Source organism: Pituophis catenifer, unplaced genomic scaffold (assembly GCF_029215685.1).
Source record: "Pituophis catenifer annectens isolate HBS135680 unplaced genomic scaffold, rPitCat1.0.hap2 SCAF_2, whole genome shotgun sequence".
NCBI classification, from domain to species: domain Eukaryota; kingdom Metazoa; phylum Chordata; class Lepidosauria; order Squamata; family Colubridae; genus Pituophis; species Pituophis catenifer.
The window spans coordinates 156,770,820-156,796,175 of record NW_027256882.1 but is presented as its reverse complement, the minus strand read 5'-3'; the positions used below and the strand labels follow the sequence as shown (position 1 = coordinate 156,796,175).

General features: G+C 43.1%; 1 protein-coding gene across 7 annotated transcripts in view; it reads right to left on the bottom strand.

Moving 5' to 3' along the window:
- Positions 1-378: 378 nt before the first annotated feature.
- Positions 379-25,356, bottom strand: part of STAT2 (signal transducer and activator of transcription 2) — a 55,817-nt gene continuing 30,839 nt past the window's right edge. For 4 of the 7 annotated variants that reach the window (XM_070937832.1, XM_070937834.1, XM_070937833.1 and 1 more), the window contains 20 exons: positions 23,578-23,656; positions 21,565-21,653; positions 19,047-19,195; positions 17,918-18,076; positions 17,721-17,813; positions 15,163-15,222; positions 14,398-14,418; positions 13,380-13,473; positions 11,120-11,176; positions 9,998-10,081; positions 9,127-9,225; positions 8,193-8,328; positions 7,777-7,826; positions 7,565-7,671; positions 6,281-6,420; positions 4,028-4,216; positions 3,144-3,198; positions 2,052-2,287; positions 1,354-1,529; positions 669-1,148 (listed from right to left, as the gene is read on the bottom strand). In XM_070937832.1, the coding sequence (XP_070793933.1) occupies positions 1,065-1,148; positions 1,354-1,529; positions 2,052-2,287; positions 3,144-3,198; positions 4,028-4,216; positions 6,281-6,420; positions 7,565-7,671; positions 7,777-7,826; positions 8,193-8,328; positions 9,127-9,225; positions 9,998-10,081; positions 11,120-11,176; positions 13,380-13,473; positions 14,398-14,418; positions 15,163-15,222; positions 17,721-17,813; positions 17,918-18,076; positions 19,047-19,195; positions 21,565-21,653; positions 23,578-23,656 (2,157 nt within the window). In that variant the 3' untranslated portion in view covers positions 669-1,064. The other 3 variants (XM_070937836.1, XM_070937837.1, XM_070937835.1) reach the window with 3 other exon arrangements.

Genomic DNA, 25,356 nt, shown 5'->3' with positions numbered 1-25,356 from the left:
CTGAAATCATCCAGTGCTGCACTATGCAAAGTTAATGTAACTGAACTGCTTTCGCTGACATCTTTAATACAGTGCTGGGATGATTGGAACTATGGGGGCATATTTATCAAAAGCCTGGACTCCCACGACCCTTTCCTGGAACCTTCCCTTTTCCCAGTGGTGTCCCACATTAACACTTCTAGTTCAATGTTTTATAATAAATCAGAATTTGCCAAACTTTTAAAAAGTTTAAAAAATTGGAAGACATAATGTTGTGACAGGTGCGCTGCTCAAGTAGGCCAATGTCATCACCCCTACAATTTATTATCACAGACCTCTACATCTGTATCGACAGACCATGCCTCATGCTTGACAGGACAGAAACACCAAAACCAGGAATTTGACAATGATCTGAATGTTTTTTTATTATTAAAATAAAAGGAGTGAAAGATCCCAGAATTGCAGAGGATAGTAAAAAATTACACACATGTATTTGAGGAAAGCATTGGTGTGGATGCAGCTCGTATTTGCTCAATTTTACCAAAGTACAGTTTGATCTGGTTGGTCCTTGCCACTTCTCCATATGATAAGAAATTCCAGAACAGCTCGACTGGATCAGCTTCCCATAAAGAATGCAGACTGAAGGTTTATTTTGTAGCATCTGTTTATTTACAAATTTACAGCTGAGAGGCAAGGCAAACAGAAATGAAAGCTCAGTATTAGTCATTGATTACTGTCATGGTAACTCTAATTCTAGCAAGCAGCAACTGTGATATTTTTTTTTTAAACAAACACACCTGCTAATAAATTAGATGGTTGCTGAGCCATTAATTCAAAAAGTCTCTATCTTACCCAAATAATTGAATGAGCACATCATTTTTATATTTCTGGGGTGTCTTTTTTCTCACACTACTTTTCTAGATTCTAGTAAATTATATTCCCTTTTCCCAAACTTGCTTTTTGCAAACCCTGTAACTCAAAATGAAGAGCTATTTGACTTTTTCTTAACTTGATCCCAAGTATAATCAAGAGTCAGTCAACATGCAAGCCTTTTGGAAGTCAACAAATTTCAGCTTTCATGAATTCTATAAGGGTGTGCATGTGCATAGGAGGGAGTCCAACCCTTCATCCGTAGTTTTGCCCCAATCCAGGCATGATAGAAGAAATAGCTGTTAAGAAAGAACTTAAATGGTTAAATAGTGGCAATTTATGGGAGAAACTTTTGTCCAAAGATTTGTGGAGAGAAGCTAAGAGAAACCAGAATATATTTTCCTATATGTCAATGGCCTTGATTGTATATTATAGGCAAGAAAGAATGGGGGGAATAAAGGACATGTAGAGAATTGTGTGTGTGTCCTACACACATGAACCTACTTCTACCTTAGCATAAAGGTTCATTAAATCCTCAATTTCAATTCCAGGAGTATCATTGCTTATATTCTCAACGATGAGCAGGTTTTGGAAATCTGGGTCATCCACATGCAAGTGTGGCATATCAAATAGGATGGAAGGTTCCTGTTGCTCTTCGTTTGACTGGAAAAGAAAAGGATCTAAAAAAAAAGAGGAAGGGAGAGCAAATCAGCCAAACTAAACGCAGAAAGACAAATGAGAGAAATCCAAAAGAAAAGAGAAAATGGAAACAAACTAACAATTCTGCAACCATAGTCTCCAAACGTCTATGGAGATTCTCAGTCATCCAGGTCATGATTGTCCCAAAGGTGCTTTTTTCAAGAGGCAATTGGACTTACTTGGTTTTTCTTTGAAGACGTTTCGCTTCTCATCCAAGAAGCTTCTTCAGCTCTGACTGGATCGTGGGGAATGGAAGGATTTATACTCCTAGATGACAGCTGGTCATTTGCATTCTTTTAGACAGTCGTTAATGACCAGCTGTCTGCAGGGAATACAAATCCTTCCATTCCACACCATCCAGTCAGAGCTGAAGAAGTCTTCAAAGAAAAACAAGAAAGTCCAGTTGCCTCTGGAAAAAACAGCTCCTTTGGGGCATAGTCTCAAAAGGATTACTTCTGGGACAACAATTGCCCAATTTAAGAGGGCCCAGATACATTATTTACCTTCCTTGTCAAGCAGACAGTTCTCCACTTTATACTCAGGATTCTGCACTTCATCAGCTGCCAACTCATTGCTTATAGGGAGTAGTTCTTTTACATCTGGCGTCTGAGTCTCTCCTGGTTGCCCAAGCAGACAGTTCTCCACTTTATACTCAGGATTCTGCACTTCATCAGCTGCCAACTCATTGCTTATAGGGAGTAGTTCTTTTACATCTGGCATCTGAGTCTCTCCTGGTTGCCTAGATGGAGATGAATTAGAGGAAAAAGGAAAAAAAGAAGCATTCTACCACCTTCAGTAGCATCCATAATTGATATTGGGGGACGGACGGAATGTACAACAGCAGCATCTTCTCTTCTCTGCCATGACACCAAAGTTGTCATGGCAGAATTCTCTTGCTACAGAAGTTCAGTTGAAACTTCTTAAAATCTCTTTTAAGACTTAGACAATCAGCTTAGACTTTATTTCTCCCATTTTTTTAAACCTGTGTTCAGTGTCCCCCCCTGCCCCTGGTCAACTAATTTGCAGAAAAAGACTCTGAGACAGCACCTCCCTGAATGGAAGGCACAAGTGGCAATGGCCTGATGGGGAGCTACCTTTTCTATTCCAAAGGTGCCCAGCTAGCCGGCCTCTGGATTAAGGAGAGAGGGATTAAATCAGGTAAGAACACAACCTAAAGGCTGTGCAGGACACATAACCTCAGCAAGGAATTCCATAAACAAGATCACCTATTGGCTCTCTCAACTTCCCTTTCCTGGTCATTCTTTCCTCTAGTCAAATCTGTCTCAAAAGCTCGGGGGTGGGGGTATTAGAAGGGGGGCAAAGAAGAAAGGAGGCAACTCGATGAAAAGCACTGTCTGCTTGCTCTGGATCCAAGTCAAGGCCTTTGTAGAAGGCTTTTCATCCAGTGAGATGAAACAGGATTCCCACTTTAGCTCATCCTCTCATGTCTCTCATGAGGTACAGAGGACATAGGAGGTGGGATTGCAGTAGAATGTTGGATTCAGGTGAACTAAAGACAGTTTGGGAGTGATGCATGCAACATTTATAACCAACTACTTGAAGAAGCAAAGAAAGGAGAAGATGGCATTGCTCACGTAGAGACTCTGATCAGGCGACGGTTCAAGTATTTTCTTTTTTCCATCGTGCTTACTGGGAAAAAAAAGAAGAGGATGTGAAGGATGGAGAAGCAGCAACACTATCAATATTTTACAACCCTTGCACCAGATTTAACAGAGTTCCCTTCATAGTTTCCTTGGTAGAGAGCCAGTTTGGTGTAGTGGTTAAGGCATCAAGCTAAAAATAAGGAGACTGAAAGTTCAAGTCCTGCCTTAGCTATGAAAGCCAGCTGGGTGACTTTGGGTCAGTCAGTCTCTGTCTCAGCCCAATCCAATTCACAAGGTTGTTGTTGTGGGGGAAATAGGAGTGCTGGGTATGTTTGCTGCCTTGAGTTTTTTGTAAAAAAAATAAATAAAGGCAGGATACAAAGAAACAAACAAATAAATATTCTTACTATTGAGACAAATATTTGCACTATCATTTTATTCAGAATAGCATGAATATTTAAGAAGAACTCTGGTGGAAATGTCACATGGAAAGGGGAAGCCCTAATCTTTTGGCTCAATTGTTGAAATTTGGATGACAAAGAAAGGTCCAATGTTTACTCATTGAAGATTTCTTTCCCATGCCAAGAGCACCACTTGTATACCTGAGGCATCATCTGTCTTTGCCTCCTTTAAACTGTAAAAAGGAACAATTCAGGTTTGTATCATCATCATCATCCCTCTGATAAAATGTACTTTAAACCTTTCCTACCCAAACAACTACATTTGCTAGATGTCAACTTCCATAAACAGCAATTCTGGAAATATCAGAATACATATAAACTCGTCCATGGGAAAATGCAGTTCCGCTGAATCGCAGGGTATAAATAAGAGTCCCAGTGGAGAATGCCCAAGGAAAAACTGGCAGCCGCTAATACCTTCCCGGCGTTCTTTGTAGTAAGAACCAAAAGCGTCATCCCTTGGAGTGTCAGGATACAGGTAAAGGAGTGGATTCTCTGGAACGACTTCTTTAGCCAGGAGTTGGTAATCTCGGATGATATCAGGCAGTGAAAGGAACTCCAGCTCTTTCTTGGTGTAGGGCTCAACTGAATGGAATTCTGGAGTACCTGCACAAATAGGGTTCTCGGTGATTTAGAGAAATTTCTGCATCATCCTGAAATTTGAATCTGGGAGGGCAATGTGCTTGATGAGAAGAGGGGGGATTCAGAAGACAGAATAATAGAGTTGGAAGGGACTTTGAAGGTCTCCTAGTCCAACCTTCTGCTGAAGTAGAGATCCTACACCAGTGATGGCTAATCTTTTTGCCGTCGCGTGCCAAAAGTGGGGGGACCGCAGGGAGGTTGTGTGTGCGTGTGCTCACACCCATAATTCAATGCGCCACGCCCCCTGTGATGGCACGGTGGGCCCAGTAGGCCTGTTTTTCACTCTCTTGAGCCTCCCGAGGCTTTCTAGGAACCAGAGGAAGGTGAAAACGGTCTTCCCCACCCCTCTGGAGGCCCTCCGGAGGCCGGAAATGGCCCATTTCCCGACTTCTGGTGGGATCGGAAGGCCCTTTTTTTTTGCCCTCCCCAGCCTCCAGAGCCTTTCTAGAAACCTGAGGAGGGCGAAAACGGCCTTCCCCACCCACTGGAGGCCCTCTGGAGACTGGAAATATCCCATTTCCCAACTTCCGGTGGATCTGGAAGGCCTGAAAATCAGCTGGCCAGCGCACGCATGCTTGCTGGAGTTGAGCTAGAGCAATGCTTGCATGTCCAGATATGGCTCCGCGTGCCACCTGTGGCACACGTGCCATAGGTTCGCCATCACGGTCCTACACCATTCCCGACAAATAGCTGTCCAATCTCTTCTTAAAAACCTCCAGTGATGGGGAACCCACAACTTCTGAAAGCAAGCCGTTCCACTGATTAATTGTTCTCACCTTCAGGAAGTTTCTCCTTAGGTCTAAGTTGGACCTCTCTTTGATAAGTTTCCATCTGTTATTTCTTGTCCTGCCTTAAGGTTTGCTGCCCCCATCTAGTCTATTCCAGTACAAGGTCCTCTGTACTGATTTTTAAATGAGGCGTAGAATAGAAACCTCTCTTACATCTTCTTCTCAGCAGCTTAGTCTGACAGGGTATTTGCTAGGAGTTAAAGATGTCCCAGAGTGAGTGTGAATGATAAAGGAGTATGGAGTATTTAGAACAATGTTTCTCAACCTTGGCAACATTAAGATGCACGTACTTCAACTCCCAGAATTCCCCAGTCAGCAGAGAATTCTGGGAGTTGAAGTCCACATATCTTAAAGTTGCTGAAACTGAGAAACACTGATCTAGAGACTCCCTTATGAAAGTGTGGGTCTCAATCCACCACATCTCCAAGTGTGTTTACAAGCTTGCAAGAGCTTGGAGTCAAATATTATAGAAATTATCTAAACATAGATCTGAAAGTATTCTTTTAATGGTGGAGGATTTAAATATATTTTTCAGCATTTAATCAGAATGGGCATTTTATATTGAACTTGTTAACATTAATAATATACTTGTTATTTGTTGTACGCACACTTTTTATCATTGTTTTTTTGTTTGGTCTGCAGTTGATGCCTTCTTTTTCCTTTTTATTATGTATTTTAACTTCGGAGATCATTTTAAAATGATCTCTGAAGCCTGAGTGGCGCAGCAGACTAATGCTACTGTTAAAAGGTAGTATTTAGCTTCCAGCTGCCTGCAATTACTGCGAGTTCAATCCTCACCAGGCTCAAGGTTGACTCAGCCTTCCATCCTTTCTAAGGAAGGTAAAATGAAGACCCGGTTTGTGAGGGCAATAAGCTGACTTTGTATAAAATATACAAAAGTATGAAGGCTATTGCTTAACGCCTTGTAAGCCGCCCTGAGTCTCCGGAGAAGGGCGGCATATAAATCAAAATAAAATAAATAAAAATAAAATAAATAAAATAAAAAGAGACAAACTTCTAATGATAGAAAATTGGCTGCTTCTGAGTGAATTTAAAAAAAAAAAAAATTCCCTCAGTGTCTTACAGAACCCCATCAAGTTTTAAGAAACCCCACGGTTCTGAGTGCAGTTTGAAAAATCCTGGTCCATTATCATGCCAAAGCTTAATAAGATGAGATAAGCCATTTTCTAAGGCATCACTCAGGATGATTAAAAAGTAAGATAGGAATCCAAAAACTCACCATCATTGTTAAAGTCTACCCAGGTAAAGGTGATGCCACCATTGGAGGTACTCTCACTGAAACGTATCAGGAAGGTGCCAGCCATTTTCCTTTTCAGCAAACGCTTTTCATATTTGCGGCTCACAAATCCCATGATGAGACTAGTCAAATTTGGGAATGGGAAAGATATAGATCAGGAAAAGCTGCTCATTTTCCTTTGCTTTCCAACAGCTTTGGTTTCACCTCTTCCTCACTGTATCTTTTCAAACCCTGGTTCCTACATGCAGAGTCACGGGTTAGTAAACTGCTGTCCCAGGCAAAAACAAAAACAACAACAACAACAAAAAAAAAAAACCCTAAACTCTGTGCTCTTTTCCTGGCTTCTGCAATCTCAGTTAAGGCCTAGCACACTTATTACCTGATACCACTATCCTGCCGGAGCTGAAGAAGCTTCTTGGATGAGAAGTGAACCGTCTTCAAAAGAAAAAAGAAAAAACAAGAAAGTCCAGCTGTCTCCTGAAAAAGCACCTTTGGGACAACCATGACCTGGATGACTGAGAATCTCTACAGACTTTAAGGTCTAGGACAGGGTTTTTTAAATAAAAAATACTTGTCAACTTTAAAGTATGTGGACTTCAACTCCCACAAGTCTCAAGCCAGCATACTGCCTGGGGAATCTGGGAAATGGAATTCCCATGTCTTAAAGTTACCAAGATTGGAAAAAAAACAAACAAACCGTGGTGAAGGACAACATGGTGCTGAACGTATGAAAAAACGCTGCATCCCCAGCCTTCCAAGATAAGGTTATGAAATTCTCCCCAATCCGGGAAAGATGTTGCTGCTACCCCAATATTTGGGACTGTCTCCCTAACAAGAAATACAGGTAGTCCTCAACTGACAACCACAATTGAGCCCAACATTTCTGTTGCTGAGTGGAACAGTTATGTTTCATCCCATTTTAGGACCTTTTTTGCCACAGTTGTTAAGTGAATCTGGCTTCCCCATTGACTTTGCTTGTCAGAAGGTCTCAAAAGGGGATCACTTGGCCCTGGGACACTGCAACCATCATAAATATGAGTCACTTGCCAAGCATTTGAATTTTGATCCTGTGACCAAGGCGATAGCTGTAAGCGTGAAAAATGGTCACAAGTCACTTTTTTCAGTGCTGCTGTAACCTGGGACGGTCACTAAGCAAACTGTTGTAAATTGAAGACTACCTGTGCATGATCTGACACTTCCCCCAAAGGCTAGCAATAATCAAAAAGTCCTCATTTTTATCACTTTTCATTTCTCCCCAATCTTTACTTTTTCTTCCAGAGCTGCAGCAGATGCTCTTGAATCAGGAGTAGGATCCCATCAATCCAGGTCCAGAAGCTGAAATTATTGTCCCCTGGGGTGCTTGCAGTCGCTTCCTGGAGGAAGAAAAAAAAAACACACACCAGAGGACAGCTAAATGAGGATGCTGGCAGGTGGACAACAGAAACCTCGGAAGAGCTGTTTCGAGGACAGTTCCTTACCTTTGAAAACTGATCCCATGTGATGGTACTCTGTAAGTTCACGCCTGGCCCTTTGATGGGAAGAAAAAAGTAAGGAGAAACACCACATAACTGCCTTGATAAGGATATGTGAACCCAAGCAGAACCCTTATTTCTTTCAACAGGGCTATTCTTGTCTCACAAGGAGAGTGAGTGGAAAACTGCTGGGAAGCAGAATTGAAGAAATGAATCCCTCCAATGAATCAAATGCAGCTATTATCAATTCTGATTCTACATTCCTAGCTCCTAAAATCATTTATAAATGCCCAATTTTGCCTAAACGTCTCTGCTAAAGGGACAGGAGACAGAACATGCCTGGGCAGGACTTTAAATCCAGACCTGTCCATATCAATGGAATCCCTGCTTCATCTCCATAGGGACAAAACCTCCCATTTTACCACAGAGTTTTTCTCCCAGCATCTTGAGCTGATGGTTATCCAGGCCTCGTTCAGTAGCTGCTAAGAATTGACAGGACAATACACTGGAAAGCTGGGCCCAGGTGGCCTCTGGTGGTTGGGAGAAAAACAGTTGGTTCTAGGAAGGAGGAGGGAAAAAAAGGATTAATCAGGTACTTGATTTTATTTTAAATATGCCCCCCTCTCACGCAAAGGGAATATCTATGGGGAACAGTTTTAGAGACATAATTCATCCCCTTGGGCTGCCCAAGGAAAGAGGGACGACAGACTAGCTTGCTGCAACCTTTTCTTAAGAGTTTCCACTAGAAAGTTCTCTGTCCTCAGCCATGATGGGACCTTTCTCTTACATGCCTGGGGGAACATCATATTAGGGAGGGTTGCTTTAAATTCGAACTTTGGAGAGGTTAAATGTATCATTTATTGTGGGATAAGAGTAGATGTTACTTTCCATCCCCATAGTGATGGCATCCTGCCTTATATGTCTGGCAAAGTAGTTGGCTGCTAGAGGACAAGTGAATACCAACGAAGAACGTAACTTGCACTCAAGAACATCCTTCTTCTATTAGGCTGCCTACTGTCGTTTATATGATTCTAGAAACAGAGTTCCAGAGGTGAGGCGCTACTCAAAGAAAGTTTTCAGAAATGGAAGTTTAAGCAGAACTTTTTCAGACAATTTCAGTGTTGTTGGATTGCGTACAAGAGGGAGGCATGAGAGAAACGATTCCTTCAGAGAACTTAAGACTAGTGATCTATGGAAGCAGAATGAGAGGCCTTCCCCATCCAAAATAGAGGAAAGTTGGTTCCAGTGCAAGTGATAAGAAAACGATAATGGCCAATCTGGGTAGAAGAAATTTGGTCTACAGTAGAAAGATCATGCCCACTTCTGAGAAGCAGCTGTAAGAAAACAGGTTCTTACCTTAGTATCTCTGCTGAGCATAATAAACCATAAAATGGAAGCCCAAGCGCTGGAGAGCTGGTTGGCATTGGAAACAATCACCACTGGCAAGGTGGATGTCTGGTGATGAAAAAAGGTTACAAAAGGGGGAATTCAATACAAACACACCACAAAGGTATTCCAGGGCACTGTACGCTACAAAAGACTTATTGCTGTATTAGCAGGTTCATTCAGTGGCATGAAAACAAGATGTGCAGAGACAATTCCAACCGCAATGGTTTATAGCCATTCTAGATTCTCAGGTAGTTCTTGGGGAGGGAAAAGTGCAGCGGTGAAATGCACTTACCTTCGCTACCGGATCAGAAATGTAAGCGCGCATGCCCCTATTCTGCGCATGCGCAGAGGGTCAAAAACAGGACGTAATGACGTCCCGGCAGGTATGCGGAGCCTCCTGCTGCCAGCCCTACCAGCTCGCACAAGCCCGATAGATCCGGCTGGATTTCACTGCTGGAACAGTGTAGTGGCAATGCAGATGATAGTTATTTCGAGAGTTAGTAACATATTTTGATTTCTTCATATTAAGAAATGTCTAGAAATTTAGACTCGTATAGAAAATAGGTGATAATGTTTGTTTATACATCAATTCTATATAGCTGCCCATCTCATAAGAAGCAACAAATGTTGAGTCTTTTGGTTTTATAACCACCGAGAGAAGGGATGCTTCTTATGCCACCATTGACCAGAAACAGTTGAGAGGAGACTCTGGTTAACCAAGATCTCCCCAAATTCAGTCTAAGTTCCCCCCGTGCCATAATAATGCCCACATGAATAATAATAATAATACAGCTGCCTTCCCCTCCTAAATTTAATGGAATCAGGAAGATTCTCTTACCTGTAGCTGGCACTTGATACCTCGATAGCAGTAATCCAGGGTGAAAGTGATAATGTGCAATTCTTCGGTGACAGACAACGATCCCTATCGCCCAAAGAGAAAATGAACAGAGGCTGATCAGAGCTCCTGAGACTATTGTGTGCCATGCTTTCACTGCAGCACTAGCTTACGTACAAGAGCCCCCTCTGTAAGAAATATATTCTCTTTAGCAGGTGACACGTTGGTTTTCTTCAGACATTCGAAGAAAGAAAGAAATCGGTTCAGGGGATTCCTCACCTTACAATGGCAATCCCTGCAATTCTGGTCCCAGCAATCCTGGTTGCTGTCCTATTGTTAAGTAAGGCAGTTCCTTGCTGGTTTCCCACAACCAAAGTACCGTAAGTGGGGAAGTTAGTTAAGAAGTTCTGTGTCCCAGGCCTGCAGGCCGGTAAAATGGCTGCTGCCGGATGTGGGGAGGAAGTGAGGCAGCGTGCAAGAGATGCTGCATGGGTCCGGGAGGAATGGGTTGGCTGCCCAAGGAGATGTGTGAGGAGCAAATGGCTGACCAAATGGCCATGCTGTAAGTCTACCTATATACACAAATGTACACATCACCTAACTCCAGAACCCCTACAGTTATAGTAAATAAAATCTCCTGCAGCAAATCAGAGCCCCATAAAAACAACGAAAGAAGCTGGGATAGACTTGGTTTATATCTGGATAAGGGTCTTCCAGGGCTTAGGATACACTGGGAAGTTGACAATCAACCTGGAAGAAGGCAATGCCTCTTCTGAGAAAACTGCATGAACATATCCATGAGGACACCAGGAGTAGAGCCTGACTTGAAGGAAACTTTACTTTAGTGAAAAATTATACACACGTGAAAGTAAGTAAACAGATGTGTAAGCAACGGGGACCAAAGATCAGGGAAGCACTGTTACTCCTCATTTTTAATTTGAGACATATTTCCCAATTTTTAAACATGTTCTACCACCCTAAGAAGCACATTCTTAACATTTGCTGGGAATGAGATAATACAGCCTCCAGGTATTGATTATTAAGTCCAAACCTGTGGTCAGGCCCACAAGTAATATAGGGCATCTTTACACTAAACAATCACCTCTTATTTAACTGAAATCTCACCTCACTAATCCCTTTGTTGCCTTTCCCTGCACCCGAGATTTTCTGCTCTTTCAGTGACTTCATCAGAGAGAAGAGAAGAGAAAAATTTTATTAATCAGGCCAAAAGGGAACAAAGATCAGTTCAGATCAAACCAAATCATTGTATTGTTGAAAGTTTTCTCCAACCTATTGCCTTCCAAATACATCACTTCAGCAGATTATCTTTTCAAAGAAATACTTATCATCCTATTCAGTTGTACAAACAAAAGAGCCTATAATAAAAAAAAAACCTTGTTTTTATGACTGTGACCCCTTAGAAAATAGTTCTGAAAAATTATTGCATATGTTTTGCAAGCACAGCGCCTCTCTGTTGTTCATTAAAGCATGTTCATCTTTTTAGTCTTCCAAGAAAGCTTGAAAAAAACCATGCAGCTGCTTTAAAATAAACAGATCATTGATGCTGGACATTTTTAATGCAACTTTTAAAGAAATGGGGTCTTTCTTACAGACCAACATAAATGTCTGGAAAAAGAGGCCTGTACTTTAATGAATAGCAGAAAGCTGATGTGAGATCAGAAGCATGTCTTCCAAATCTTTTTTTTTTCACCAATTTCAGCTTCTCCTCAACTTCTTCTCTTGCATATTGAATGTTCAAGTTGGTTTTAAAAAATTATTTAAATAAAAGGCTGAAGCATAGCGCCACTAATTTATGCAATTGAGAAAACAAATATTTTATGCTCCTGACTCACAACAATTGTATCATAACATTCATTATCTTAAGATCTTTAAGAAGAGGGGATTATTATGCAGATTATTTGGGGCTTTGATGTACAATGCCACTTAGCTGCGACAGTACCAAATATTGGAACAATGTACTTCCTGAAATACGTTAAAACACTAGATTTTTAATGACTAAAAAATAGGTCAAAATTTTAGCCACCTGAACTCCCTAATACATTTTGTGTGTCTGGCAAGGGGGCCGAAGCAGTGGATGCAAGACAGGTGGTTGCCTTGGGGCTTGGAGGGACAGGTCACAAAGGATTCCTCCTCACCCAATACTTTTTTTCCTTTAAAAATAAACAAACCTGGATGGGAGCCTGACAGGACCTGAATTAGAAAATCAGCACAAGAGGGAGGGAATAGCTACTGTGTTACCACCTCCTCCCAAACTGCAGCTCCCAAGTCAGCCATTGACTCAGTCCCTTTGTTATGACCTAGTTCAGTGGTTCTCAACCTGTGAGCTGCGGATCCCTCGGGACCATGATGTCATCACAGGGAGTCCACGAAGGCTTGAAGAAATGTTATGATTTAAATCTTGACTTAAGCCTTGGGACTCTCTGGCAATGGTCCGTGGCTACAAAAGATACAAGTAGTCCTCGGCTTACAACAGTTCATTTAGTGACCACTTGAAGTTACAATGGCATTGAAAAAAGTGACTTGTGACCATTGCAGATTCCCTATGATCATGTGATCAAAATTCAGATGCTTGGCAACCGGCATATATTTATGACAATTGCAATGTCCAGGGGTCATGTGATCACCTTTTGCAATGTTCTGATAAACAAAGTCAATGGGGAAACCAGACTCACTTAACAACCGGGTTACTCACTTAGCAGCAGAAATGTTGGGGTCAATTGTGGTTGTAAGTCAAAAGGACTACCTGTATTTAAGGGGGATCTAAAAAGATTCAGAACCACTGACCTACACGGTTAAAAGTGACCCTCATGGGTCTGAGATCAACTGCGGCAGGAGCCAATTCCTCCTTTGTTTCCGCTCAGCTTCAATTGCTACAGCCTTAGCACCTGAGCTCCCACTGCCCTTTTCACCCAATAAAGCTGTCACAGAAGGCATTAAAAAAAGTACAAGTAAACAGAATCTAATTTTCACCACACTTTTGTCTCCCCCCCAACTTCCCTGATTAAAACGCAACTATGAAAAAATTAAAAACTGCATGAGTAACATGGAAGGGAAAGAATAAAAAGGAGAAATATGGTGATATTTTAGGAATGTGAAATAAAAAAAAAAGCATCCCAAATAGAGAACCACTGAATATAGAGTACAAGAAATATAGACCAAATTTCTTATCTGTTGTCAAAATTTAGTAGAATAGGATGGCAAAAAAATAAATAAATTGGTTTCTATGTTGGCAATGGCTAGGTTTCCCCTTTGTGGGGGAATGTTGTACCCCCATTCTACCATTTAAATGGAACATCTTGCTCCAACTATCCTATCTCCTTCTCATATATCTAAAGGTTCAAATCATCAGCCAATATTTCCATACAATGTACTTAAAATCACAAACGAGTCCTTTCTTTTGGGGATCATCCATCATCAAGGTTTTGGTGCTGGATGTCAAAATATTGAACTTCCGGAACCTTCAGAATAGAAAACAGATTAAAATACAAGGATCAGTCACAACATGTGCCATTTTCTGGTGGCCGGAGATAGATATATTTATATTTATATAAAACATGATCATGGTATCTCCCCTGCCAGGCAAGTATGTATTTAAATATGCCGTAACACATTCATAAACTTTTTGAACAGTTGGCAAATTTGGAATTATGAAAGTAGGTTGTGAATGCTCTCTCAAAGTGGCTGTAATGACCATTCACAAAACAGCTGCCATGATGTGACTATGTCACAAATACTAATTTTCCAGGAGTCAAACTGGGGAAGCTCCTTACCATTCCAAGGAACCTTTCTTCCTTGTTGACTGGGCACACTCTCAAACAAAACGCTGAACTGTAGATACGCATCTTTTTATGTGCAAAAACTGCCCATAGAGTTTATGAAGGATCTAGGGACATTCTTGGGCATCACAATTGCCCCGGAGACAGGCTGTTTGATTTATAACATCTCATTTAGTACTGTGCAATTTTTAAAATATACAAAACAGAAATCAGACTGGGAACTTGATGGGAACCAAGATGAGTTTCTAGATAACAGCTTATCTACTTCTGGTTTACTCAAATTATAGGGCAGGCATACTACTGCCTTCTCCCCTCCCTCCTCTGTATCCACCACAGTTTTCCAATCTCAGTTTCTTTTCAATTCTGCTAGGTGGGTGATTTTGGAGATGGGCCTGAGGGCTGAAGGAAATTCTTCAAATCTCACATCTATCAATAACTCATTTATCTCTTTCTAAGAAGGTAATTGAAGGGCCCCACTATGAACTTCTCCTCCACTAACCAGATAAGTAAAGCTTTACAATCTCCAGATTAAGAATCATGGTCCACTACCTTCCCAGATAGGAAAGGCTCATTATTCCCCATTGCTTTTATTCAGTGAATACTTACCCGGTCAAATTAGTAGCATCCCTGAAAAAGGTAAGAACAAGGAAAATCAATCAATGGTGATTCCCCCATGTCTAGTCTGCTTCCATCACAACGCTACAAGCTCCATTAGTAAAAGTAAGATCTATAAAGCCTAGAACATGGGTGTCCAACCCAGCTTGCATGGGCCACATATAAGTCACAAAATAATGATAGAAGTTTACAATCTTGTGGGGCCGCATTACATAATGGTCCAGGGCCATATGAGGCCCATGGGCCACAGCTTGGACACACATGGCCTATAGAGGTTTATTTTTTTAAAAAAACTTGTTATTAAAGAGTTTTAATAATAAGGGAAACAGAAATTAGGAAAAAAAGAAAAGAATAGAAAGAAAAGATATACAAAATGTAAAAGAAAAAAGAAGAGCAAAAACAAAAACCCCAAATAGAAAAAAGAATATTTAAAGAAGCAACACCAAATCTTCCTTGCAACAAGTACAAGCAAATTAATATTTTCCCACTTCTATGATATTTATTTATTAAATTTATATGCCACCGAGTTCTCCAAGAAGGCAACTCTGGGCAGCTTATATTACACATATAGCTCATTTTTTCCCATAACCTCACCCTACCCTTGGATCTTTTCACAAATCCAAAAATTGTTGTCATTTCTGACCAAGTATGGCAAAAAGTTCATTTAGGGTTTCTAGAATTTTATAAAAAATATTTCTCATTTTAACCCTGACTAAACAAGTCATTTTTATAAAAGGCTACAGTAGAATAACATACCGGTCAATGTCAATCGACACCACCAATGAGTTGTTTTCATCCCGAAGTTTTACCAGTAGTCTGAATCATGGAAATAGCAACCAATTAAAATCCATGCGGTAAAAAAAAAAAAGGGGGGGGGCAAGTATTTATAGTTTCAAAATGAATTGCTTTCCTACTAGTCAAAAGTATTTCTGCAACATCCTGTTTATTAATACTGTCTTGAGATGTTTTTGCATTATTTTCCCCAAATAATCAAATAATAAAGCAGTCTTAGCTCAAGTGGAAAAACTACTCTTTTCCTTGATCTTGGCACTAAGGTTTATGGAGCAGAGCAAATTCATTTTGTTTTACTGTCTAAATCTGCAATTAGATTGTCTCAATCAAAAAATTGTGATCGTAAGGGCATTTGAGAGCTGGAATCCCTGCCCCCCCCATTCCCCAGCTGAGCCGTGCGATCATCAGAGGCTTTTTTTTTACTTTTAAAAGCATTTTTTCAGCCAAAGAGGTTGTAGAAAAAAATGCTTTTAAAAATTAAAAAAAAGCCTCTGATGATTGCGCGGCTCAGCTGGGGAATGGGGGGGGCAGGGATTTTTGCTATGAACCACCCGCCTCCATCGCTACTGGATCGGGCAATCAGGTCCGAACCGGGAGCATTTCACCCCTGATTCATTCCAAGGTTGACTCAGCCTTCCATCCTTCCGTGGGGGGTAAAATGAGGACCCAAATTGTTGGGGGCAATATGCTGACTCTATAAACTGCTTAAGAGAGGGCTGTAAAGCACTGTAAAGCAATATAGAAGTCTAAGTGCTATTGCTATTCCCACCTCAGATATTTGGAAGCTTCAACTGGTTCAAAATCCAGCACACAGGCAGTTAGTTATGCATACCACATAATTTGAACATGTTACATATTTTGTCCATGAGCTGCAAAGGCTGCCAGTTTGATTTCCGGTTCAATTCAAGGTGCTAGTAATGACCTATAAAGCCTACATGACATGGAACTAGCTTATTTGAGACTACCTCTCCCAAGCTACATCTACACATCCCATCAGATCCAGCAGGAGACACATGTTGTGAGTCTTGTCCATTAAGGAGTGCCACCTGATGAAGCCTTGGAAAACATACTTTCCTGTCATGGGGTCTGCCCCTTAGAACATCCTGTACCTGGAGACTAGAATGGACCTGAGCCTGCTGGCCTTTCCAAAGACCTTGAAAACATGGATTTGCCAATGGGCATGAGGACCAGGAAACATGGCAGAGTTGGCACAATGTTGCATTGGTGCGATCATTAGATACAATTACCTCAGCTATACATTTTAGGAATTTACTATGAGGGGATGTTTTATGTGCTTTTATATATATATATTTTAAGTTGTTATACTCACTATACCAGTGATAGCTAACCTTCTTGCCATCGCGTGCCAAAAGCAGGGGTTGCGCAGGGGGAGGGGTGTCGCGCACATGCCCACACCCATAATTCAATGCAACATCCCCCCATGTGCGCGCAACCCACTCCCCCCCGCGGTCCCCCTGCTTTTAGTACACAATGGGCCAGTGGGCCCGGTAGGCCCATCTTTTGCCCTCCCCAGGCTCCAGAGGCTTTCTAGGACCCTGTGGAGGGCGAAAATGGCCTTCCCCACCCCCTCTGGATGCTCTCCAGAGGCCTGGAAACAGCCCGTTTCCCGACTTCTAGTGGGCCCCGAAGGCCTGAAAAGCACTTGGGCAGTGCGCATGTGTGTGCTGGAGCTGAACTAGGGCAACGCTTACGTGCCCAAAGATATGGCTCTGCGTGCCACCTGTGGCACCCGTGCCATAGGTTCGCCATCATAGCACTATACTATATTCTACTCTACTCTACTCTACTCTACTCTACTCTACTCTACTCTACTCTATACTCTACTCTACTCTACTCTACTCTACTCTACTCTACTCTACACTACACTACACTACACTACACTACACTACACTACACTATACTATGGTGCTGGAGAAGACTCCTGCGAGTCTCTTGGACTGCAAGGCAATCAAACCAGTCAGTCCTAGAGGAGATCAACCCTGACTGCTCTTTAGAAGGCCAGATCCTGAAGATGAAACTCAAAATACTTTGGCCATCTAATGAGAAGGAAGGACTCACTGGAGAAGAGCCGAATGCTGGGAACGATTGAGGGCAAAAGAAGAATGGGACGACAGAGAACGAGGTGGCTGGATGGAATCACTGAAGCAGCAGGCATGATCTTAAATGTACTCCAGATGATGGTAGAAGAGAGGAAGGCCTGGAGGAACGTTGTCCATGGGATCGCGATGACTCACCTTTTTGAGACTGGTGGTTATATAAACCTGAATCATAAATACGTACTAAATAACCTAGCTCTGTTCTGAGAAAAAGCTACTTTTTCTGAGCACAGATGAACTGGCTCCCGTGTGCAGTAATTCCCTAAGATGATAATAACACTAACAACACCTATACTATAAATATATGGGACCCACGTCCTTTGATCTGGCCCCTTCTAAAATGTTCAGTTTCCTGCCCAAAACAGTCTCCAGGAATGGCCACTGTTAGAATAAAGATTTCCTCACCTGGCCCGGACGGAGAACTTGTGGTTGGTTCTTAGCACCAATGGACGTTGATTGGGAACTTGCATCTTAGGCTGTACCTCCACCACAAAAGCACTGGCAAGAACAGAGCAACGTTAAGTCTTCTACAACCCATCCATTCTTGCCCACCTCCCTGTAACATTTCCTTACTGGCAGAATCCTTCCCCTCCCTTGTTCACCTTTTCAAGAGGCAGATTATTTGCTCCTGAAGCCGCCTGACCAGAAGGGGCAACTGGCTCTTGAGGGGATCTGTCTGGTAAGTCACCTTGTCGTACATCCCAGTCAGCATCTTTAATAGGTGCAGCAAGTGGAAGAGGATCTCAGCCTTCTTAGTAAACCTGCAATTCAGGAGGAAGATCAGTGGATAACAGGACTCTCCATGAACAAGCTGTGAACAGGGGCACAGAGATCTACAAGTCAAAACAAACAAATAAAAAACCTAACTCGAAGTCCTGAACAGGGAAGCCTGAAATTAAATAGACTGCAATTCCTTTCAACGGCTTCGATAGGGAATTCAGGGAAGAAAGTGAGTTGTAGCCCATTTTGTGACGTGTTGCTAAGCGAATCACTCGCAGTTGTTAAGCGATCTTGGCTTCCCCCCCAATGATGTTACTTGTCAGAAGCCAACTGGGAAAGTTACAAACGGTGATGATTACCTGACCCCAAGACAGTGCAATGTCATAAATACATGCCTGTTGTTGAGTACCCGAATATTGTTCATGTGACCATGGGGATGTTACAACAGAGGTAAATGGGAAAACCAGTCACAAGTCACTTTTTTCAATGCTCTTGTAACTTTAGACAGTCGCCGAACGAATGGTAGTATGCCGAGGATTTACCATAATGCAGGGGTGTCAAACTCGATTTCATTAGGGTTGTGTTTGACCTCAAGGGGGTAAGGGGAGGGCATAGCCAGGATGGGGAGGGCCAGCTTGACATCACTTGTGTCGGGGGCGCCTGTGGCGGCCTGAGTGCGCTGCCAGTGAAAACAGGACTCCCGAACTTCGTTTTCAGCTGCAATGGCCTCCTGCAACCCTCTGCCAATGAAAACGGAGCTCGGGAGGGCTGCACACGGCCCTCCCGAGCTCTGTTTTCGCTGGCAGAGGCACCGTGGACCGGATCTAAGACTGTTTCTAAGGGCAGCCCTGTGGGCCAGATCTAAGCACTCTGTGGGCCGGATCAGGCCCCCGGGCCTCAAGTTTGACACCCCTGCTGTAATCCATTTCTTCAAAGGGATCGTTGTATAGAAATGTCTCATTAAAAACAAGTAACTGGCCCGTATGGATCATTGCCATCATTACCACTTACCATTCTTCCAGATGCCATAAGCTGGTATCACATTTCTCTCCAATGCAAGCTAACCGCTGACGATTTTGCCATGCTGATACCTCCTCCAGAAGTAAATCTCTTAAAGTATCAGAGCGTCCGAGAAGTTCATGGATTTGGCTCAGTATCTCCTGATTTTAAAAACAACAACAAGCTGAATGTGTTAATTAATTTTATTTTATTTATCAATTTTTAAAACAGCTTACCTCCCTCACAGAGCAACTCTGGGCAGTGTACAGATATAATACGAAAACGTGAAAACAGTATATAAAAATGAAAAAAAAAAAAGGCAATGATGAATTAATATGTTATCATAAATAATTTTGTTATCAATAGTTAACAGGTAATCGGCAATTTACAACTGTAATTAAGCCTCTCACAGGTTCTGTTACATGTGCCCAGGTCAGTGGGCTCCAAAACCCCCAAGAATCAACCCAAACACACCTGGCATCTAGGCAACACGCACTCAAGCACTCAAAGGCTAATAATACTCACTCAAGCACTACCACTTCCCCAATTCTACTACAACTCCTGTTCCTCCACTACTTCTCTTTGTGAGTTCTACTTCTGGAGAACTATAACTGTAACTATTTCCTTTGGGCTTCTTCAGACTGTTTTATTTTCCCAAACATACACAAGCCATCTTCTCTCTCGCTCCTATATCAACACTACAACATCCGGCTGCCTCTCTGCTCAGCTTTTATACCACATATTACAAGTAGGCCTCGACTTACAACAGTTCCTTTAGTGACCGTACAAGGTTACAACAGCACTGAAAAAAGTGACTTATGACATGCTTTCACAGGTATGACCTTTGAAGCATTCCCATGATCATGTGATCATTCACACCCTTGGCAAATGATTCATATTTATGATGGCGGCAGTATCACGGGATCCCCTTTTGCAACCTTCTGACAAGCAAAGTCAATGGGGAAGCCAGATTCACTTAACAATCAGGTTACTAACTTCTAAACTACAGTGATTCCCATAAGGACTTGTGGCCAGATAGGTCAAAAAAATGAGGCAAAACTCACTTAATAAATGCCTCACTTAGAAACAGAAATTTTGGGCTCAATTGTGGTCAAGTTGAGGTCTACCTGTACTGGGATGGCTAGGGAGAAATCTTAAAAGGGACAAAGATACCAGCAGCTCAGGTTCTGGCTATGTTGCAGGCAACCTGTCCTCTCACACCTGGCAAATACAGTTGTAAGTTGTGACAGTCATTGTTCTGCCCCAACTACGGACACCAAAGAACGCAGCACACACAAAGTCTGTACAACCTTAGTTTACTAAATTAAATCAGTCTTTTTCAAATAAAGGCTGTTAATTAACTTTCTTAACAGCCTACAAGAATCCAAAGAATAAATCATCGTAATCTTACTATGGTTGGCAGAAAGCCCAGAAGCAATTTGCAGGAAACTGATAAGAGAACTAAGATCAGGATGCGAAGGAGAGTGAAAGAAGTTGTTCCCTGCAAATTGCCTCAGTCGTCGTCCTCCCTTAAATAGGCTAAGGGAGTGGCCAATTAGCCCCAAGCCTTACTCTCGAGGAGACCTCCTCCTGAGGAACCACTCCTGCCTTTTGGCAGCTCTGTGCGCCCGTGCATCGAGAAAAGGCTCCTCCTCTTCTTCCTCTTCACTTATGGGAGCTTCTGGAGGTTCTGAAGGCCCTGGCTGAATCCCCGCCTCTGGCACCACATCTTCTCCAGCCTACTCATTGTCTGACTCAAGTGCCAGCTGCACCACACCAGCCTCCTCACTGTCAGAATCAGCTACTAGCTGCACAGGCTGCTGACAGGCCACAACAGTCATAAAGCGGGTGACAGGACCAGACTTGATTTATGACCATTTTTTGCAGTGGTTGTTAAGTCCTTAAGCAAAGCTATTGTTAGTTATGGGGCAGTTTTTGCCAGAAACCAGAACTAAATGACAGTTTCTAGCAAAACTGTAATAAATCACAGTCATGTGTCCTCCGGGCACTGCAAACTGAGCTGGTTGGTTGTTGAGCACCCAGGTCATGTGACTGTATGGGACAGGCGAGGGTGACATTGGGACTTCAAAACCAAGTCGTAAGTAGCTTTTGGGGGGGGACGGCACCTGTCATAACTTTGAATAATAGTTAAGTCATAATGAAGGACTACCTGTGCATTTCCATGTATGGTTTTGATTTAAAAAAATGTAATTGCATCTTTTAAGACAGAGGTCTTCAAACTTGGCAGCTTTAAGACTTGTGGACTCCAACTCCTAGAATTCTCCAGCCAGCTATGCTATGCCAGCTATTAGGGAGAATTCTGGGAGTTGAAATCCACAAGTCTTAAAGCTGCCAAGTTTGGGGACCCCTGTTTTAAGACATGCAGTATGTTTTTGCATTAGTAAGTTCAAATCCCCTGCTTTTGCAGCATTTGAAATTTACTGAAATTATAACTTCATTAAAAAAAAAAAAAAGCTATGAAAGAAGAGGGAAAAATCATGCTACTGTACCGGCCAGCACTCATACTCACCTGGCGGAAGTGGTTCAACTTATTTAACATGCTTTGTAACTTCTCAATCATTTTGGCCCGAATAGGTTCACTAGCGGGAGTGGTGCTTTCTGCAAGAAAAGAGGGTGCTTTAGAGAAGGACGGACGCTGAACCTGTTCTCCTATTGATTGCCAAGAGTGCTGGATCTCCAAAGCTGTCAATGGTTTTGAGGGAGCCATTGAGTCCCTCTGAACTTTCTAACTGAAAAGAACGGACAGGAAGCAGGATTCATCTTTAATAAGGAGCTGTTTAGGATGGGTGACTCCCTAAGCCGACTGCAGTACAACAGGATCTGCAGTAGGGCCCAAGGATGACATCCTCTAGCAAATTTCAAACATCTGGATTGGGGTGAAGCGGCATCTTTCTCTACCACCAAGTTTATGTACCCTGTTTCCCCGAAAATAAGACCTATCCTGAAAATAAACCCTAGCATGGTTTTTTTTTTAAAAAATGTGCCTAATATAAGCCCTACGCCCAAAATAAGCCCTACTTATGAGCCTGCCGGCCATCCATTCCGTCTGGTTGCTCATAGTGCCATAGCCACAAAGTGAGGCTGGGGTGGAGCTGCCCCACGTGTCCTGCACCAGCCTACCTTAGAGCCCCTGCAGCCAGGCCATCCATGTCCCGACACCTGCCTTGCGGCGGTAGCAGCACTCGCAGCCATGTGCCAACAGGAGCCCACATGGCTGCCGGCCCATTTTTGCTTGCGGCCGTAACGGAACAGGAGGCCGAGGGGCATGCTGATGCCATGGCTGCGAGACAGGTGTCGGGGTGTTGATTGCCTGGCTGTGGAGGTGTTGAGGTAAGTTGGTGCGGGGCGCATGGGGCAGCTACACCCCCCCCTCCACCTCGTGGCTGCGGAACCAGTACATCACTCAGCCTCCTGCTCCTTTGTGGCCGTGAGCAAACAGAACTAGTGGGCCTCCCCTACATGGAATAAGACACCCCCAAAAAATAAACTCATTTTGGGGCCCAAAAGAAAATAAAACCTGGTCTTATTTTTGGGCAAACACGGGTAAATAATCCAAATATCTGTAATCTGATTCATTTCAAAATTACTCAATATTCCAATTCATATATTGGCACCGTGCTGGCCATGAACTCCCTCTAAGCCCATAGATCAGAGCAGTGAGTGTGTAGTATTGTTTAACACCAGTTCTGCAAAGTTTAATGTTGGCAAGCAAGCCTCCTCCTCAATCCAAAAGAGTTGCCCCATTTGTCCCTTTCCAAACACCAACATGGGTCTGGTACAAATATTTATTGAAAGAAACCATTAAGATGGTTGGACTCTCATTAGTTACACACCGCAGAACTAATGGTAAAGCATAATGGGAACTAATGTCCAATAGATCAATAATTTTTCCACTTGTAAAACAAAAGTTTGGGTGTCCTTGATAAGTGTCTGATCAAAAAAAATGAGCTACCCATTCTTCCTAAATCAGGTCTGGATAATAGATATAAGCATATTGTCCAGCCAGCTTGGAGTCGTGGCTGCGCTGCAGGACCTGAAGTCTCAAACTGGCTGACACATACATAAATGGAGGGAGGAGTGAAGGTTCATTCTCCAAGCTTGTGGATTGGTTTCCAAACATTTCCTTACCAGGCTAGATAATCCCCTAAACTCTGCTGAAGATGTTACCTAGCCTGCTAACAAAATGTTCTGAAACCAACCCGCATGCTCGAAGAACAAACTTTCACCCTTATCCTACAACCGAGCTACAGATATTCACCACTATTGCAAATACATAAATAGCTTTAGCTATTTTCAGGTGATTTTCAAGGGAGAAGTGTACCATTAAAAAGCTGTATCCTTGGATGACATTATTCAATATTTTGCAGAGCTCTTTAAGTGACTTGTCTGGACAATGAGTCCCTCAAGACTCTTGAGCAATTTCTTTGGAAAGACTTGATCATCCATCATCAACGAACAAAAAACCCTGTCCTTTTCCCATCATGGTTTCCAAATAAAGGAGCTTCTCGTTAAGTTTCCTCACCTAAATGTTTATGTGTCCGAAAAGAAAAATCAAAATTATCCTGTAGATCGTCGTGTTGCTCAATTGAACATTTCAGACCCTGTGGAATACAGACAGATGTCAAAGTACAGACTAAGCAAGGATTTTTGAACAAGTATAACAATTAGTAGGACACACTGAAAAGACAAGACCTCAGGATGAATCTCCATTCTGTGATGCACAGCTAGAACCAACAGCAGGGATACAATCAGTACGAACGGACGTTGCTTACCTGAATGTCCCTTCTAGGCGTGCTGCTGGAGAATCCAAAGCGTGGGATTATTCTCAGAGCATTATTCAGAGACTGAGTGTATGTTCCTTTAAATTTTGTCTTCGTTCCGCTTCCTCTGCTCGGCTGATGTCAGTTTTGTTCATGAAGAGAGAATGAGGAGCCCAAACGGTAAACCAGCAATCGGAGCCAACCGGACCTGAAGGACAGACTGAACAGGGTGGGTTGGATTCTCCAGCAGCGCGTCTAGAAGGGACATTCAGGTAAGCAACGTCCTTACTCCAGCGCGCTGTTTGGAGAATCCAAAGCGTGGGATATACCCAAGCAAGTTTCATTAGGGGGGGGGACAACAGAAAGGTCCGGGGCAGTTTCCGAAGCAGTAACGGATTGCAACACCCTGTGACCAAAGGAAGCTTCAGCCGAAGCAAAGGAGTCAATTTTATAGTGTCTGATGAATGGAGATAAGGTCGTCCATGTGGCTGCTCTGCAGATTTCAGAAACGGAGGCTTGAGTCACCCATGCTGCGGTTGTAGATGCACTTCTCGTAGAGTGCGGTAGGATCTTTCCCGGGAGGGGTTTGCCTTTCAGGGTGTAAGCCTTACAAATGCAGGCCTTCAGCCATCTCCCTATGGTAGTAGAGGAAACTTTCTTGCCCAGTGACGCCGGAAGGAACGAGACAAATAGGGCTTCGGAACGGCGAAATGGCGCAGTTCGTTTGATGTACCGATGGAGGGCCCTCCTAACGTCCAAGGTATGCAACTGGTCTTCTAACGGATGTCTCGGGTTGGGGCAGAAATCCGGGAGGACCAGTTCTTGCACACGATGGAATAGCGAGTTGACCTTGGGCAGAAAGGAGGGGCCCATCCGGAGAACGACCCTATTAGAATGGAAGACACACAGATCATCTCTCACTGACAGGGCCGCTAACTCCGAAATCCAGCACGCAGACATTATCGCAACCAGGAAGACAACTTTGAGCATTAGGAGACGGAGCCTGATGGATCCCAATGGTTCGAAGGGAAAGGAGGTAAGGGTCTGGAGCACAAGCGGAAGATCCCAGGTAGGGTAACGGTGAACCACGGGAGGGCGAAGGTTGGAAGCACCGCTCAGGAAGGACCGAATCCGCGGGTTGCGAGAAAGGGAGCTCTCATAGCCGTTGGAGAGTACTATGTCCAGGGCTGCCACATGTCTGCGGAGCGTGCTTGGTGCAAGGCCCTTATCGAAGCAGCATGCAGGAACTCCAACACATCAGAGACAGAGGCAGTAGTTGGATCAGTGTGCTTGGTTGCGCACCAGGAACAGAAGGAACGCCAGGTAGCGTTGTATATCCTTGTCGTAGAAGGCCGCCTGGAGGCTTGGATGATAGAGATCACGCTCCCTGAAAGGTTGTCCTTAGTCCGGAGGATCCTCTCAAGTCCCAGATGGTCAACTGCAGCCATTGGGGCTCTGGATACAGTATGACCCCCTGGCTGAGAGAAATCCTGTCTTCTGGAATCCGCCAGGGAGGGGCGACCGAGAGGCTCACCAGGTCC